Raw genomic sequence first — 18,872 nt, 5'->3', positions numbered from 1 at the left:
AAAAATTAAGACATCAAAAACCTTCAGCAATGAATCCTACTTAGTGACTTTTGTGCAGTATTTGACCCTAAGTTATCTTGCTGTTATTAATAAAATATCATGGGGGTGTGGGAGGGGAGAGTTCATGTAGCATTGATTATCTGCCACTAGGTGTTGATGGCGTGCTTTCTGACTGTTGTACTATATAGCATAACACTCAACCTTTTAGCTAGTGTTGGACAGAGACCGTAGGAAATGTGTGTGTGGGAGGTTGGGGTAGGGGGAAATTTTAACCCCCCAGGGCAGCCGGGACAGTGACGAGATGGGGAAATAAATTCTTACAAATGGGAAACCTGACCCCAACCCAGCCGCAAACGCGCTTACCTCTGGTTTATCGGGGCGGGTTGGGGGTCAGGTGAGTAACTAATCTCAAGAGTCGAGTCAGGAATTATAACATTTAAATGAGGCTGCCTGCCTCAGATTTTAGCAGCCATGTGGATTTAATGGCTGCAGGCCGGGTTTCCCAAGTCTTGGGAAACCCGGCAGCTAAAGGGAGGCGAGAACTGCCGGATCCAGCAGCTAAGTGCTTTTTCAGCACTGCATGTGGGCCAGGAGGAGCAGGAGTGCTTCACCAGGTCCATCAAGTTTACCTTCCGCAATTTGCCTTCCTCAGTGTGATCAGCTGACCTCCCCCCCCACCGATCCGATCTTCAGCTTCTGGCAATCAGATCTTCAGTGCCCCGCAATCCAAACTTCAGCACCCCCCCGGGGGCCCAATGCTGACTCGTGATCTCTCCCCCACGATCTCTTCCCTCACCGTGATCTCTTTCCCCCTCGCAATCTCCCCCCTGCTACCATCTACCCCTGGCTACAGGCATTTCCGCCTCACAATCTCTCAATCTGTCTGGCTGCCGGGGGGGGGAATAGAGAAAAAAATTTTAAATGAGGTCCTGCTTTTAAATTTGGCTGGATGTCCACGTTCCTTGTATTTCTGGGTTTCCCAGCCACTAAAAATCGCCCCCACTCCCTCCGTGTAAATATCGAGGTCGTGGAGTTGAACTGCAGAACTGAAGGGCGGTTGTGTTTTTAAACTATGGGTAGCATCATTATGAGTCATTTTTGAAGCAATAAAGGATCTCTGCATGTATTGTCATGGGCAGTTGAGCATAGATAGTTGAATTGAAGGATGGGCCACTAATACAACCGCCTCTGCTCAATTCTCTGTTGCAATCACTGGGTGAATGTGAGAAAGGAAGCAGGTTTCTTTGCCAAAAGGTTTCCTGGCCAATACCTTAGAATGCACTGATGAAATGAAGGGGTGGAATGTTGAGTCATTCAGTGAGCCATTCTATTCTAATCTATGGAGTATTAGTACAGGATTCAAATCAATTGTATAATGTGTGTGGCTGCTCACTATCTGTATCATCATGAAAGAAAAGCACTTAAACTACTGTTAAATATCATCTAAGAGCCTCTGATCTTACACCTGATGTTTTTATGTGCCTATGCCACAAATGGTTGTCATACCCTGTATCTATTGCACAGTGATGAACTTCCATGAACAACCATTCCTACTGAGGAATACAGACATCATTGTAAAAGATAATTAGTTCCTTTTAGGAATAGAACTTCTGATTCTTGAAATAAAAAATGGATAGATGAATTGTCCAACCAGAAAGAAAAACACAAGGGACTCATACATACCTTTGTGAAATTTCTTAGTTGAAAGCATAAGACCTTCTCCTTTGTGCACTATGAGAGAGCACCACCAGGCAGCTCTTTTCAGTTCTTCAGTTCTTGATTGCACGAAAATTACTGTGTGATTAGCAAGTAACCCATAAGGAGCTCCACACCTTCATAACTGAAAGTGTAGAGAACTGTACTGTGATAACTAATTGCAATTTAAACCAGAGGAGATTTTCTGAAGTATTATTGTACCTAGTTAGAAGCACTGATTTAATGGTAGTGGAGGGGCAACTACTTCACCAATGGTGATTTAAAGGTGCAATGCACCCATTGTAGACTGATCTGTGGACCAGAATAGTCTAGTTTCCCATGTGAATATGACACTTGTAAATATGGTTTATTTTCTCACTGCCCAGTATGTCCAAATGCTTCCTGTCGTCCAGCATGTGTGACATATCTTCAGCCCAATGGCACTGCCAACTCAGTCTTGGCTCCTCAGCACCGCTGCCTGAGTCCTGCTCATTGAAGTAGGGGTAGGTTTGCTTTAGATATGCTACAACTTTTAGATTATTCATCCACTTGAGGTATATCTAATGCAGTTGAGCACATGGACTTTAAGTCTGAAAACAGTGTGACAAAAATATATTACTATTAACTATATACATTTGGCTTGGGGATTGTCTCATTAGTTACAGACCCACGTGCAGACCAGGTCAAATGGGGGAGGGGGGGGGGTTCTGTGGAATCTCACAATGGGGGTCAAAAATGCTGAAAGCCTTTAGAAAGACTCAAATGGTATCTTAATTGATCAGCAACTTTTGCCAAGGCTGAAAGAGCATCAGGTTATGAAGTTACAGCAAGAATGAAGGCTTGAAGCCACTGTTTACTAGTTTTGTAATTTGCTGTGCCATATTAGCAAGCTGTGCAATTGGCTGTGCTAACCCGGACCCTGTGAAGACACTTCCCCACAGCTATTGCCAGGTTGGTATAACAATGCCTGCAAATATGGGCACAGAGCACTACTCATGCATTCCAACCTGGCTGCCATCCCTCTGCGGTTTTCTCCTTCCACCCAGCGCCTTACATCAGAGGATTCCCATTGGGAACCATTGATGGTTGCAATGGTTAAGTAAATAATTGGCCACAAAGGTTCACATGAACATATATGCCAGAAGAAAACAAGCGGATAAATAGACCTGAAATGGCCTCAGTACAGCTAAAAGTTAATTTTTCTGTGGCCCTTCAAATGTATTTATCCGCAGTGCTTGTTGCCTGGTAACACTGGACACCCAATTTCAATGGGTGTTTGGTTTAAAGGCCTTGGACATGGCGTTAAACTCTCCTATAAGCCCATTGCCCACAGATCCTTTTATATTCCTCCTTTTTAAATACTTATCCCATTCCCTTTTAAATGATGTTCTAGTCTCTGCCTCAACAGCCACTTGTGGTGAAGCATCCCATGAGCTAGCCCTCAGTTCAAATGCTTTCCTTCCCCCGGTTCTTCCAATGAGAATCCTTAGTCTCCATCCCCTTATTCCCCATTTGCCTACCAGTGGAAACAATCCTTCACTATTTACCTGCAGTAAGGTCCCCAGGTTTCACTCACCCGTTTGCTGGCTGCTCCTCTCTCAGAATGGCTCCCACTCACTGCGGGAGCTGCTGCTCTGGGCTCTGCAGGAAGTGCTGAGCCTACGCCCACCGTGTGCCCCAGTCACCGGCCTAGAAATTCGGTATAGCTGCGTTTGGGGCGCTAGTCCTGGCGATGCGCAAAGTTTAGCGCCAGGCGCAATTTAGCGCCACCTAGCACGATCTTGGGTTGCAGCGCCCCTAAAGGTGATTGTGGCGCTAAATCAGGCGCTGCATGCTACTCTTAAGGCGCTAACCCGGCGGCGCAACCCAATTTCGCGGCGGTGGGGCGCAGCGAGGGTGCTGTCAATAATCACTTTCCCTGAGACACACTGGCGCCGGCCAGCTCTTAAAGGGGCAGGTCAATTGGCATCACCAGACACACTCACTGCCTTGTAGGCCTTCAAAGCGGTGGGAGCCTACCTGTGGCGCACCAGCCTAGCAAGACATGGAAAGGGTGAGGCAGAGGGTGGAACGCCTCACTGATGGGGCATTGGATGCTTTGGTTGGCGCAGTGGAATCAAGGCGAAGGAAGATGGTCGGAATGTGATTTATGTTTTGGACAGTCTCCCGGGTGTGCGAGGCAGTTATGTGTCAGTGTATTAGTTTTGCTTTCTGTTGCCATAGCTTTCTCATGTTTGAAGGAACCACATTTTGTGTAATGAAACACTTTCTTCATTTACAATGGCCATGCCTGCTAGTTACATGCATCTTGCCCTTCACAGGCTTGGGGGTATCAGACCGGTTCCATTCCTGTTCTTGGAATGGCAGCAAGCATTCCGTGAGAGGGGCCTAGAAGCTACGTCTGATCAGCCTCTGACGCGCAGCCTGAGAAGAGCCACTCGCATAGAAGTTCAGGCTAGCAGCCATCTTCTCAGCCACCGACAGAGATGTCCTGCACCTTATCTGAGGCTGCAGATCTGGCTGAAGCAGCTGGCACAGCTCAGTCACCACCTCCTTTCTAAATCACAGCCTTCTGACACACTGCTCCTCCGGCATGTTCATGTAGGAAAACTGCTGTCGGAAAACCCTGCCAGCGTAAGGTCTGCTGTGGCGATGTCTGTTGGCCCTCCTCCATCTGGCCATGCCCGCCCCCCTCTCCCAGCATCTCAGTGCCCTTTCCAGATGATTCAGCAGCAGGTCTTTCCCCTCCAATGCAGCCCCCATAATAAGTGCCCACAGGAAGGTTACCCGCTGTCAAGGCTCACCAACAGCAAGGTGATGGTCAGAAGGCTGAAGATCGACTGCTTGCACTGGCTCAGTGGTCAAATGGCTCTCAGTGTGCAGCTCAGCAACTCTTTGTAGCTCTCGAGGAAGTTGTGCTCCAAAAATGGCTGCCGCTTTTAAACCACACCAGTCCCCTTTAAATAACGCTCCTCCGGCCCAGGTAAGCTGTCACTATTAGCGCCAGGCGCTACGGAGGGGGGCGCCACTGAATTTCCGGTCCGGGGCGCCCAAAAGGCGTTGCACACTCAAATGACGTCATAATCAGCCTGCGTCCATGAGTGGGCGCTAAGATTTAGCGCCGGCGCTAAATGCATGCTCACTATGGGGCAAGGCGCTAGGCGCTTTGCGCCCGCCCGGAAATTGGCTAGCGCCCCACTTCTCGGCCTCTTTAGGTGTTAATCGGTGGCGCTAACAACCGAATTTCTCCCCCACCCTCTCTTCTCCTGCCTGAGCCCCTGACCCCCCACCCCACCCCTAGTATCCCTCTCTCCCCCCACCTGCTGGGGGCAGTGATACAGTGTGTAAGTAACGACAAGCTAGATAGACCAGCTAGTCTATCCCTGCTCTATTGTATACATTCGTATTCCAAATTTTATAGATTTATTTGGTTCAAAGACGAATGAGCTGAAACAGCTGCATAATCAGTGCAGTCTGTCATGTTTGAAGTGGAGTGCTGTTCTCTCTCTCTCACGCACAAACACAGCCTCTCTGTTTTAAAAAATCACTTAATATAAACTACCTGAATAAAGCTTTTGAAACCTGTCCTCTGTTTCTCCAATTTTTTTTTTTTAAGTAATCACATGCTATTATTAGAGAGTAAAGAGAAGCATTGTATCTGTTGGAGCTAATTCGATGTTATTCTGGGAAATTGTACACACTGCTCATGCTTAAACAGCAGAATTTAATTTCAACCAACAGTCACAGCTTGACAAAAATATGAAGTCTAACCCCATGCTTTTGGGAGATGCTGAGGCCTTTGTGTAAAAACTTTAACAAAGGTGTTAAAAGACACAAATGACACGATGGACAAATGTAATCATTGCATTGTGAAATATGTCATTGCTGATCGTGTTATTCTGCTGTAAACTTTATTTTGTACATTACAAATTTCAATTATAGAGGAAAAATGGCAGAAAAAATTCCCCAAATCACTGAGCGAATCAATTGATTCATTAATAATGTGTGATGATAAAATGTTGATCTAGGCTTTTCCCATTATAAATGTTTACATAAGGTTTTTCTTTGTGACATTTTGATATACTGGTGTTCCATTATAAAAAGTACGACACAGCAAGTAAGGATAATGTGTATAGGAAATGCATGCATACACAAGACTTTAAATAACACATAGATATTCTCATTTTCATTAGGTAATGCAAACATTTAGATTATTTTTAAACAGTAAGTGCAAAGTGTGCTGGTACTTCAAAATGTTTTCCTTCCCTTGTATAGGTAACTCACAGGTTTGAAATGAGTTCATAACTCAAATTTAGTTTTTGGAGTTCTTGGCACTATCAGCTTTCCTCAGATTCCCACAAAGGGAAACCTAGCTTATAAGTAAGTTAAACGTTTTCATCCATACCAATTGATTTCTTGTGATGTTTCTCAGTGACTTATGCGGACTGGGCTTTTATCCCTCCCTGTTGCTGGTGTTAAGCTTGTGGTGATCAGAAGTGGGGTTGTTGCTTTCTCCTAGGTTACTACCTCTGCCTCCAAAACCTTTTTCTTCCTCTATGAGCTCATTCCTGGCCCCTTGCTAATGTTGTTTTATTTCAGAATTCCTTCTCACCACTCCACAGCTGTATTAACACTTGATTTGTTGTAGCAGCCACAAATTTTATTTTAAAAATCTAACTGAGTCAGGAATTCAGCTGGAGCTACAATGCACATCAATCAGAAATGATACGACAGTGATCATTCTGGATTTGATTCATCCTTAGTTACATGTCTCTGGTTTGAGTCTAGGTTCTGATAGTTTGAAGGTCATAGTTCTGGGGTGTGATTGGTAAAGGGAAAGTGTTCGCTGCGACTGTGATCTGAATTGTTGAAGGGACTCTGCAGCACTCTCTCACATGTTCATGTTCTTTTAATATAGATTGTATCTTATTATGTTAAACAGTTTACATCGGCACACAAGTTCTGTCTACAAATCCTATTTCCTGTTTTGAAGATTTTAAGTCTTCTCTCATTGTAAATTCCTATACACACATTTCCCATTTAATTTTCCGATGTCAACTTTTACCATCACTAGTCATTAAGGAACCAATTGAGTCACTCAAAACACTTTTACAAAAAAATGTAATCTGCAATTTTTATCTCAGTAACTGAATGGTCCAGTGTTCAAAATAAGGTTTTAAACAAGAGAATGCCTATTTCAAAATAACATGATTACATTTAGCAATTGAATTGTTTTGGTGTCTTTTATGATCTTTATTATTTTTTTCCTTGAAGGCCTCAGTCTCTCAAAAGCCTGGGCTTCAATTTCATATTTTTGTCGCGAGTGGTGGCTCTGTTACCTGAAGATAGGCCCTGCAGTCTGAGCATGTGCAGTGTGTATAATACCCAAGAATCCATCAGCTGCATTTAGCTAGACAAATAACAAGAAGTTTCTATCCTGGTTTGTAAAAAAAATTTTTTTTTTTTTTCAAAATTACTTGAAGAAAAACTAGAAAGCAATTTTCATAAGTTTTATTCAGTTAAAATTTGTATTGACATTTTAAGGAGAGAATGCATGTGAGAGAGAAAGAAAAAAATGAAAGATTGTACTAATTACAAACCTGTTTTAGCTTTAGTTGGTATTTGAATCATACTGCATGAATTTCAGAAAATGTATTAAGCTGAGAGAGAGAAAAAGAAACTCAAAAGTGTCTGTCCTCATTATAACTGGATTTCTTTTTAGATAAACAAATTAATTGAATTTTGATAAAAACAGAAAGTCTCTAATTATCATTTCATTAGCACTTGTATTTTGTTGATAGTTACAAAATATAAACACACTAATTACTGACTCCCAACAAACACAAATAGACAGAGATCGAGGGACAAACAGAAACAAAGATGCACTTTTAAGAACCAATCACAAATACCAAATTTTATGTTTGCAGAGATCATTTAGAAAGTTACAAACCATTGCTGCCAAAGCTGGGATGCCTCTGCCCTACAGTGCCCTCTGCTCCTTGTGGACAGACACCAGGGATCCACCAGTGAGCCAAGCCTGCATTCCGTCCCCTTCCGACAAACGTCAGGTTCCCACTCCACAATGATGCCAAAGCAAAGAGTTGTCCCATGCTGCCAAACCCCAGGACCCCCACTCCAATGGCACCACAGCCCATAACCATTCCCCAGTGTTACTAAAGCCAAAAACCATTCCCAGTGCTTCTAAAGCCTAGGACTAACCCTAATGCAGCTGAGCCATGCTCGCCTTGCCATTACTGCTAAATATTAGATATCTAACCTCCAACTGGCACATCTTGCATACTATCTTGCCATGTATTCTCAGCATTAAAACTGGTTAGGGAGAAAAATTAAACAGAAAGCTAAAGGAATATAAAGCCACTAGTTTATGGTGCTTACAGAATAATGGACAGTCATGGAATTCACTCGGAAGTACCAGTAAATCACAGAATACCATTTACTGAAAATGGAACTTGTCTTATTCAGTCACAGTAAATCGGTGGCCCTCATGCTAACTGATGCATGGCACAAACACCTCTGTCCTCTGACTCACTGAACAATACCACAGGAGAGCGGGTGATATTTGAAAAGATTCAAGGCCATCATACCCAAGATTGAATTGCTGAATGTCAATGGCATTTTCAGTAGTTTTGTTCAGTACTATTAAATGGCTGTTGTGGTCAACATAAAGTGCTGCTCTGCAATCCCAATGGGACCTCGCACTTTAGGTCAAGAAGAAAGCAAAATATTCAGCTGTACATTGAATGAAGGAAGAGGGATTGGTGTCCCTTTCATTTCTGCATATTATCAGTCAATTGACAAGAGTATCAGCTGAATACAACTATCTTCATGGCTGGTGCTAGTATAAGAATGAGAAAATATAAAATTGATTTATACATACTATTATGTCCGTGAATAATTGAGACACGGACAGCAGGAGTGGAACAAAATAAGTCTTTACTGATGGAAGTCAATAGTGAAACTGAAACAACAGAGGCTCACTAGAGCCTTTTATACAGGGGTGGTCACTGCCGGTACTGCAGTCTGAGACCAGTTATTCTCTTAAAGGTACATACACAACAATTCCTCCCCTTTTAGATAAACAGTACATAACATTCATTTAACAACTAAATGATAACTAATTACAATCACAATTACGGTTGCTAGATACATTGGTTAAGTTTAAGCAATTATAAGTTCAGTCTTTCAGGAGGCTTCCTGATCCTGTCTGGATAACGCCTCTTTGGGGTATCAGGTTCTTCTGGCAATGTTGAGTTGGGATCAATGTCGTTGTTTGGTTCATCTGCTTCCAATATTATCGGTTCTGCGGTAGCTGCAATTGGAACGTCGATTTCATTACCAGGTGTATCAGATCGTGGTGTGGAGTTGACGTTTTCCAGTGACTCTAGAATCTGGTCAGCATGGAGTCTTACAATGCTCTCCCCAACGTCCACGGTATACATGAGAGGTTCTTGTCGTGTACAAATCGTTCCTGGCTGCCATTTCTCAGTGCGGTAGTCCTGGGCCAAAACTGGTTGACCTATCTTAAAACTCCTGGTCGGCCTTTCATTCATATTCTGAAACTGCCGGTTCTCCACATCTCTTCGATTTCTCTATCGATTCCCGGCCACCACACAAATGCTCTGGCTAAGTTCCTCATTTTTAACCCACCCAGATGACCCTCATGAAGCTCATTGAGCACTCTATCCGTCAACTTAGGTGGAATTACTACTCTGGATCCACACATCAAGGTTCCTCTGCACACTGACAGCTGTTCTCTTCTCAGCGAGAATGCTGGCAGCAGTGGTTCGCCATGTGCTGGCCATCCCTTCACCGTTAAATCATAGACCCGTGATAGTGTCGGGTCATTCCGTGTTTCCTTTTCTATGTTTGCATTCGTCACAGGGAGACATTCGACTATGGTCGAGTGGAATAACTCCATTGGATCCACTGCAAGGTCTTCTTCTTCCACCGTCGGCAACGGTAGGCGTGACAATCCATCAGCATTTCCATGCTGTTTAGTTCCTTTGTACTCGATGTCATATTGGTGTGCCCCTAGGAAAAGGGACCATCTCTGCAGCCGTTGTGCTGTCATTATCGGTACGCCCTTCTGAGGGTTAAAAATGGAGACAAGAGGTTGATGATCGGTTAGTAGAGTAAATTTTTGACCGTGCAGGTAGTGATTGAACTTCTTCACCCCCCACACTAGGCTGAGGGCCTCTCTGTCAATCTGAGCATAGTTACGTTCGGCAGAAGTTAACGAGCATGACGCAAAAGCTATCGGCCTCTCTAAACTATCAAGGAATTTATGTGACAGTACCGCCCCAATGCCGTAGGGAGACGCATCACACGCCAGTCTGATCGGCAGTGCTGGGTTGTAGTGAGCCAATACTTCCCTTGAAGTGATTAAGTCCTTACTCTTCAGAAAGGCACGCTTACAATCATCGCTCCATTTCCATGCTACCCCCGTTTGTAGCAGGGCGTTCAGTGGGTGCAGAATTGTCGACAAATTCGGCAAAAACTTATGATAGTAATTCACCAATCCGAGGAATGACCTCAGTTGCGACACATTTTCAGGCGCTGGGGCCTTAACAACCGCTTCAATTTTGTCAGGGGACTTATGTAACCCCTCTTCATCAATCACGTGGCCACAATACGATATCTGTTTCTTAAAAAATTCGCACTTGGGGCGGTTGGCTCGCAGCCCATGTTCCCGTAGTCTAGTGAGCACCTGTTATAGGTTGTTAAGGTGTTCACTGTCATCTTCACCTGTCACAAGGATGTCGTCCAAGTAACACTGAGTCCCCGGAATCCCTTGCAGGACTTGTTCCATCGCTCTTTGCCATATCGCCGGAGCCGATGCTACTCCGAATACCAATCGATGATACTGGTAAAGACCTTTGTGAGTGTTTATCGTGAGATACTTCCTAGAGGATTCTTCAACCTCCATCTGCAAATATGCTTGTGCTAGGTCAAATTTTGTAAAACGCTTCCCTCCAGACAGTGAGGCGAAGATGTCTTCTATCCTTGGAAGAGGATATTGTACTGTGTGAAGGACTGGGTTCACCGTCACCTTGAAATCCCCACAGATGCGAATCTTCCTTGGCTCCCCGGACTTATTGCTTAACGTTTTCTTCATGACAGGAATGATAGGTGTCGCCCACTCGCTCCAGTCGACCTTAGACAACACGCCTGCCTTCTCCAGATTCTCCAGCTCTGCCTCGACGGCCGGGCGAATTGCATATGGTACCGGTCTTGCTTTGAAAAACTTGGGAACTGCATTCTCTTCTATTTTTATCGAGGCGGTTACGCCTTTAAGAGTGCCCAGTTCTTGTTGAAATACCTCTTTGGCGTTAGCTAAGATTGTTGACAATTGTCCAGGAGTGACGTCTTCATCTTTTTTACCGTCCACCGTCATTGCATGAATGGAGTGCCAATCTAAGTTTATCTTCCTGATCCATTCCCGTCCCAATAACAGTGGTCCACCATTTGGCAGTATGTAGAGATACAATTTCCGTATTTTCTTGCCGTTGTATTCGACAGACACCCTTATTTTTCCTCTGGGGTATACTTTTTGCCCCGTATACGTCGTCAAGATGATGGATGTCTCTCTCAAGGGTATGTGTGAAAATAGCCGCTCGTAGTCTCGTCGATTCATGACGGTTAGCGCTGATCCTGTATCCAATTCCATTTTAACTTGGGACCCTGCTATCGTGAGGGTGACCCAAATGGTTCGGTGATCCTCTTTTGCGATTACATTGTGAAGTTTGAGACAGCTTAGTCTCCTGTTCCCGGATTCACTGTCGCTCATCTGGTCTTCGGAACTACTGTCCGTCATCTTTTGTACTTTCTTGTACGGTTCCTTAGTAGCCTTTTTGTTGTCGCTTAGTCTTCTTCCCAGACGTGCAAACTCGTGCAATGTGTCCCATCTTCCTGCATTGCCTGCATATTTTGTCTTTGGACCAGCAGTCCTTCTGGTCATGGTTAGTTCTGCCGCAGCGATAACATTTTGCAAATCCCCGTGTCATTTCGTGGGTGCCGTATTCCTGTGGTTTTTGTTGAATTTCTGCAGCTCCCCTGGCTGCTGCTTCATACGATACTGCCACGCTGAAAGCCTTATCTAGCGTCAGCTCTTTCTCTGAGAGTAACTTCTTCTGTGTTCCTTCACTCAGGAGTCCACAGACAAATTTGTCCCGTAGGGTATCTGCCAGTCCTGCTCCGAACTGGCAGTGCTTTGATAGCTTGCGTAGTTCCGTAAGGTACTCAGCATTGCTCTCATCTTTATGCTGAGTTCTCCTGTGGAATTTAAATCTTTCTGCTATCAACAGCGGTGCAGGGTTTAGGTGTTCCTGTAGGACAGCAACAATTTCGTTAAAACTCTTCGCCTTCGGTTTGGCTGGAGTAATCAGGTCCCGCAATAGGCCGTACGTTCTAGCGCCCATTAAGTTTAGCAATATCGATGCCTTTTTCTCATCGGCTACTTCATTTGCCTCGAAATATACCTTGACTCTTTCCACATACGTGGTCCAGTCCTCTATTGTATTATCAAAAGCAGTGATACAGCCAGTCTTCGGCATCTTGTAAATCTAAAATGGCGCCTTCCGCGCTTTGCCTTCTTCCCCGATTTAACAAAATGGCGCCTCCCGCGCTTTGCCTTCTTCCCCGCTGATTAAGATGGCGCCTCCCGCGCTTTGCCTTCTTCCCCGCTGTTGTTAGCGCTGCTTTCCGCGGTTTCTTGCGCGTTTAATTTTTTTAAAATTATTTTCCTGTCGTGGAACAACCCTGTGGGACTCTTGCCTCCCTCTTCGCGGGTGTATACGCAGCCCGGCTTCGTAGCACCGGCCGCGCCCTGTGTGCTCCACCCTCTCTCTCTCTTCTTCCCGACAACGCTGCTCGGCCCCATTGCAAACCACCCGCTTGAGTTCGCGACCGACGTAGCCCAGGAAGGATCAGTGCACTACCTGCCACCAGCCTGATTAGCTGAAGCACCGTCGACAGGAACCAGGCCCCGCTTCCGACAGCTTCTCCAGCAATCTTCAACTCCGCAACACAGGGCGGATGCCCACGGTCGACGCCCGTTTCTACTGCTTCTTACTTTCTTTTCTTTCTGGCCTCGACCTCTGCTCACTTCGCTGTAGGAATGGATCCCAGGAGGTGGTGCAGACTGTAGGTAGGTTCGTATCTGCTCGTCGCCAGCATTACATCCGTGAATAATTGAGACACGGACAGCAGGAGTGGAACAAAATAAGTCTTTACTGATGGAAGTCAATAGTGAAACTGAAACAACAGAGGCTCACTAGCGCCTTTTATACAGGGGTGGTCACTGCCGATACTGCAGTCTGAGACCAGTTATTCTCTTAAAGGTACATACACAACAAATACTAAATACTTAGCACAAAAGGCCCACTTTTTATTAATTATTCCTGACTTTTTAATTTTAAAAGTCTAAAGTAGGCATCAGAATAAACAGTGATTTAAATTGTCTATTTGATCCTAAAAATATATGGAGCAATTTTCCTCTATTGTGCACTATTTCCTGAGTGAAAAGCAGAGGTAATAGGGTTGAAGACCCATGAGGCTAAGACTCCTTCCTCTTTATGCTGCACTGGGGCTGCCTCCCCTGAGGGGACAGAATGTTTGTGCCTGCAAGGGCTGTAAGGATGGTAAGAATATGGAAATGACACAGAAGAGACATAATCATGCCTCCCACCTCAGTTTCCTGGGTCTATGCTTGTCAGAGGCCCAAACACACTGATAACGGGCCTTACTTCTTGTGCCCAGCCCTCTCAGGTCAGAGGATTTGAGGAGGGTCTGAGTTCAGATGTTTGCGGCCAATCAGGTAAATCTCTTCCTTCCACAGGGCCAGCAGTATGGGATCTAGGAGATGGAAAGCCTTCTGGCCACTGTTTTTGGACAGCTGCCAAAAGGTCCCATGAAGGTCTCTCTGGCTTTTCTTGCCCTGCTTCAAAACATAAGGGGCTAGAAATTCGATGCCTTAGCGCCTCCCGTTAGCTCCTCGGGGGGTGATAACAAGGCCCTAAGTACTTTCTGCCCGGGCGCGACGATGTTACCGCTGCCTGCGAAATTCACCTGGCAGTTTGCGGTGGCGGTAACCCCTCGTGCCACGATCTCCTGCACCCAGAGATCGTGACATCATTCGGCTGCACATCACCCCAGTAGCGCCCCGGACCCGAAATTCATTTTCATAGAAACATAGAAGATAGGAGCAGGAGTAGGCCATTCGGCCCCTCGAGACTGCTCCGCCATTCAATGCGATCATGGCTGATCATCCAAATTCAGTACCCTGTCCCTGCTTTCTCCCCATATCCCTTTAGCCTTAAGAAATATATCCAACTCCTTCTTGAATATATTTAATGAATTGGCCCCTACTGCCTTCTGTGGTAGAGAATTCCACAGGTTCACCACTCTCTGGGTGAAGAAATTCCTCCTAATTTCTGTCCTAAATGGCTTACCCCTTATCCTTAGACTGTGACCCCTGGTTCTGGACTCCCCGACCATTGGGAACATCCTTCCTGCATCTAGTCTGTCCAGTCGTGTCAGAATTTTATAAGTTTCAATGAGATCCCCTCTCATTCTTCTAAACTCCAGCGAGTATAAGCCCAATCGACCCAATCTCTCCTCATACGTCATTCCTGCCATCCCAGGTATCAGCCTGGTGAAACTTCGCTGAACTCCCTCCATGGCAAGAACATCCTTCCTCAGATAAGGCGACCAAAACTGCACACAATACTCAAGATGTGGTCTCACCAAGGCCCTGTACAACTGCAGCAAGACATCCTTGTTCCTGTACTCAAACCCTCTTGCTATGAAGGCCAACATACAATTTGCCTTAACTGCCTGCTGCACCTGCATGCTTACCTTCAGCGACTGGTGCACAAGGACACCCAGGTCTCATTGCACTTCCCCTTCTCCCAATCTATTGCCATTCAGATAATAATCTGCCTTCCTGTTTTTGACACCAAAGTGGATAACCTCGCATTTATCCACGTTATATTGCATCTGCCATGCTTCTGCCCAATCACCCAACCTGTCCAAATCATACTGGAGTTTCTCGGCATCCTCCTCACAGCACACATGCCCACCCGGCTTTGTGTCATCTGCAAACTTGGAGATATTACATCTAGTTCCCTTGTCTAGATCATTAATATATATTGTGAATAGCTGGGGTCCAAGGACCGATCCCTGCGGTACCCCACTAGTCACTGCCTGCCACTCTGAAAAAGACCCGTTTATTCCAACTCTTTGCTTTCTGTCTGCCAACCAGTTCTCTATCCAAGTCAATACCTTGCCCCCAATCCCATGTGCCTTAACTTTACACGCTAATCTCTTATGCGGGACTTTATCGAAAGCCTTTTGAAAGTCCCAAATACACCACATCCACTGGTTCTCCCTTATCTATTCTACCAGTTACATCCTCAAAAAATTCCAGTAGATTAGTCAAGCACGATTTACCTTTTGTAAATCCATGTTGACTTTGTCCGATCCTGTCACTGTTTTCCAAGTGCTCTGCTATTACATCTTTTATAATGGACTCTAGCATTTTCCCCACTACCGATGTCAGGCTTACCGGTCTATAATTCCCCGTTTTCTCTCTACCACCTTTTTTGAATAGTGGAGTAACATTAGCTACCCTCCAATCCATGGGTACTGTTCCAGATTCCATCGAATGTTGGAAGATGATCAGCAATGCATCTACTATTTCTAGGGCCACTTCGTTAAGTACCCTAGGATGTAGATTATCAGGCCCTGGGGATTTATCGGCCTTCAATCCCGTCAATTTCCCTAACACCATTTCCCTACAAATACTGATTTCTTTCAGTTCCTCCCTTTCATCAGATCCTATGTTCCCCGACATCTCTGGGAGGTTATTTGTGTGCTCCTTTGTGAAGACAGAGCCAAAATATGTATTTAATTGGTCTGACATTTCTTTGTTCCCCATTATAAATTCCCCTGATTCGGACTGCAAGGGACCTACGCTTGACTTCACCAATCTTTTTCTCTTCACATATCTATAAAAGCTTTTACAGTCAGTTTTTATGTTCCCTGCAAGCTTACTCTCATATTCTATTTTCCCCGTCTTAATTAATCCCTTTGTCCTCCTTTGTTGAATCCTAAACTGCTCCCAATCCTCAGGTTTACTGCTTTTTCTGGCCAATTTATATGTCCTCTCCTTGGATCTTAAGCTATCCCTAATTTCCCTTGTTAGCCACATTTGAGTCACCTTTTTTGTTTTATTTTTATGCCAAACTGGGATGAACAAATTCTGTAGTTCATCCATGCGGTCTTTGAATGTTTGCCATTGCCTATCCACCGTCAACCCTTTGAGTGATATTCCCCAATCATTCCTACCCAACTCGCGCCTCATACCATCGTAGTTTCCTTTATTTAAATTCAGGACCCTAGTCTCTGAGTCAACTACTTCACTCTCCATCTTAATGAAGAATTCTATCATATTATTATCGCTCCGACCCAAGGGGCCTCGTACAAATAGATTGCTAATTAATCCTTTCTCATTACATAATACCCAGTCTAAGACGGCCTGATCTCTAGTTGGTTCCTCGACATATTGGTCCAGGAAACCATCCCGTAAACACTCCAGGAATTCCTCCTCCACAGTATTGTCACTAATTTGGTTAGCCCAATCTATATGTAGATTAAAGTCACCCATGATGACCACTTCCTGCAGCATTGCCGGGCGAAAACACCGACAGCTGCAGGAAATGTTGATTGGGAGGCCGGGCGTTTCGGGGGCAATAATTTAAGGTGAGGCGGCTGAGGTAGGTGAAAAAAAATCTGAAACACTCTTTCCGTTTTTTTTCTTTCTTCACCAGCCATCGATCAGCCCGGCTCTCTGCTGCAGTGCAGCGGGCTGGTCGGGCTGGATCGCGGCTGCCGTTGGGGACGAAGTAAGTTTCCCTCTTGCAGAACCTGCAGTGATGGCCCTTCCCTTTAAGGGAGGGAAGGAGTCTTCCAATACGGTAGCGCTGCACGGCCCATTGTGCAGCGCTGCTCACCTACCACCCCACCTGCTGCCTGTTGCGCTCCAGGAAGGAAGTGGTGTGTTTGTTTTAGCGCTCCACTTCCTTCCTGGAGCAGAAAACCAAATTTTTTAAAAGTTGAGAAACATTAGCGCCTGGCGCTAATTTTCTCAACTTTTAAAAGTTAGCACCCCAAGCAGATCTATAATTAATTTCTCCCCCCAGGTCTTGCCATGGGTGGATGGCCACCAGACAAAGGTCAGACCTAGGGTAATGATATGAACCCAGAAATGCAGACAGGTTCAAGTCAGGGAACGGAGTTGGGGGGGGAGGGGTGGAAAGAACATTGAGCCCTTAAATGGAAATGCAGAAGCCCTAGTTATATCACATAGGGAATAACAGATGGCTGGCACCATGTTACACCACGAGGGTTCAGTTTAGTGTGATGTGGGTGAAAATATAATGAAGATAGTAACATAGGACCCGCAGTTTTATTCTGTGCCTTGAGCTTTACTTTTGACAGCTTTCAGGGGCAGCAGGTTACTGGAAAAATACATGATACAGGCTACGTATCATTTCTGTTTTGTCTGGCATTGGATATCTTAACAAAGTACAGCTTACCTTCACATTTGAGTCCCTGCCGCACTAATCCCCACAGCATCTCCCCACAGTGATCACAGAATGCAGGAGCTCTGTAGGAATGGACAAACAAGGTGTGTGGTCGAATCTGGAAATCTTCAAATGTGGCAGCAGCTGCACATTACAAACAGAAGAAGGATTTAGGAACCATGCAAGGTGAACTGCAATTGTATACAATACATTAATTTGTCAACGGACTTTGCTTTATACAGGCTTCATAACTGTTTCCTACATCCACTGTAGTGGAGTGTGATGTCAAGAAAAGTAAAAGAAGTGCAGGCATTTTTCTAAATTAAACAACAGTTTTAATTATTGAATCATGTTGAATAAATTGGAGTGTTATAATAGTAAAGACATCATTTGGGTTACTGCCTCTGTTGAAATAGGAGACAAAGACTCAAAGCTGAAAGGAAAAGACTGCTCCATTGAGAAATGACAATAATGTGCTGTACAGCAGGAATACTCTTGTGTGCTCAGTTAAAAAGAAGAAATGATATTGATGAATAATAGTTATGCTGCAGCTCTCAGTTTAGGAGTGCCTGATGCCAACGTTTGGTGTACAGTGCTGTCAGCATCAGAGAAATGTTAGGAGATGCACCAAAACTAAAATGTGTGATTCTAATCAGTGAATGACAACTTTTAGACCTGTTTGATTGGCACATTTTTCTTTAATGGACACAAAATTAGTCAAAACATGAATTAAAAAGGATTTCATATGGTGAGATGATAAAAGAATGGCGATATATGTCATAGTCAGGATGGTATGTGACTTGGAGGGGAACTTGGAGGTGGTGGTGTTCACAGGCACCTGCTGCCCTTGTCCTTCTGGGTGGGGAGGTCACGGATTTAGGGAGGTACCGCAAAGAAGCCTGGGTGAGTTGCTGCAGTGCATCTTGTAGATGGTACACACTGCAGACACACGACGCTAATGATGTCTGGAATGGATGTTTAAGGTGGTGGATGGCGTGTGGGCTGCTTTGTCCTGGATGGTGTTCAGCTTCCTGAGTGTTGTTAGAGCTGCACTCCTCCAGGCAAGTGGAGAGTATTCCATCACACTTCTGAATTGTGTCTTGTAGATGGTGGAAAGGCTTTGGGGAGTCAGCAGGTGAGCCACTCGCCACAGAATATCCAGCCTCTGACTTACTAGCTAAAGCATTTATGTGACTGAATCAGTTGAGTTTCCAGTCATTGGTGACCCCCATATGTTAATGGGGGGGGGGGGACCAGTGGGGAACTCGCCAGAGGTCATGGTATTGAATGTTAAGGAGACTCTTAAGTTTTGCTATTTATCTATAACTAATAACATAAAATAACTGAATTATACAAAAAAAAGAACAGAATGTCTAATTTTGAAATGGGGACTGAATATATCTGCACGCCCTGGTCCAACTATCCCCAATCCCTTTAACCCTGCTTCATCTAAAGTTGACACTTGGTTCTGGCCTGCTCATGACTTCCCTCCAATTGAAGTCAATGGGAGAAAAGTGAGGTGAGGTGAGGGGCTGGTGAGCACAGAAGCAAAAAACCCTGATCCCTGTACAA

At 44.9% G+C, this 18,872-nt stretch overlaps 1 protein-coding gene across 1 annotated transcript in view; it reads right to left on the bottom strand.

Moving 5' to 3' along the window:
- prkd1 (protein kinase D1) overlaps positions 1 to 18,872 on the bottom strand; it is a 576,249-nt gene that overhangs the window by 124,235 nt on the left and 433,142 nt on the right. Inside the window, exon 3 of the mRNA XM_086003420.1 lies at positions 17,313 to 17,444. Coding sequence (XP_085859546.1) covers positions 17,313 to 17,444 — 132 coding nt within the window. The remainder of the gene's footprint in view (positions 1 to 17,312; positions 17,445 to 18,872) is intronic.

This window comes from Somniosus microcephalus, chromosome 12 (genome assembly GCF_052327205.1).
Source record: "Somniosus microcephalus isolate GS21.2 chromosome 12, FLI_Smic_1.0, whole genome shotgun sequence".
Taxonomy (NCBI): Eukaryota; Metazoa; Chordata; class Chondrichthyes; order Squaliformes; family Somniosidae; genus Somniosus; species Somniosus microcephalus.
The sequence above is the reverse complement of the archived record's forward strand: the minus strand, read 5'-3'. Positions and strand labels throughout refer to the sequence as shown.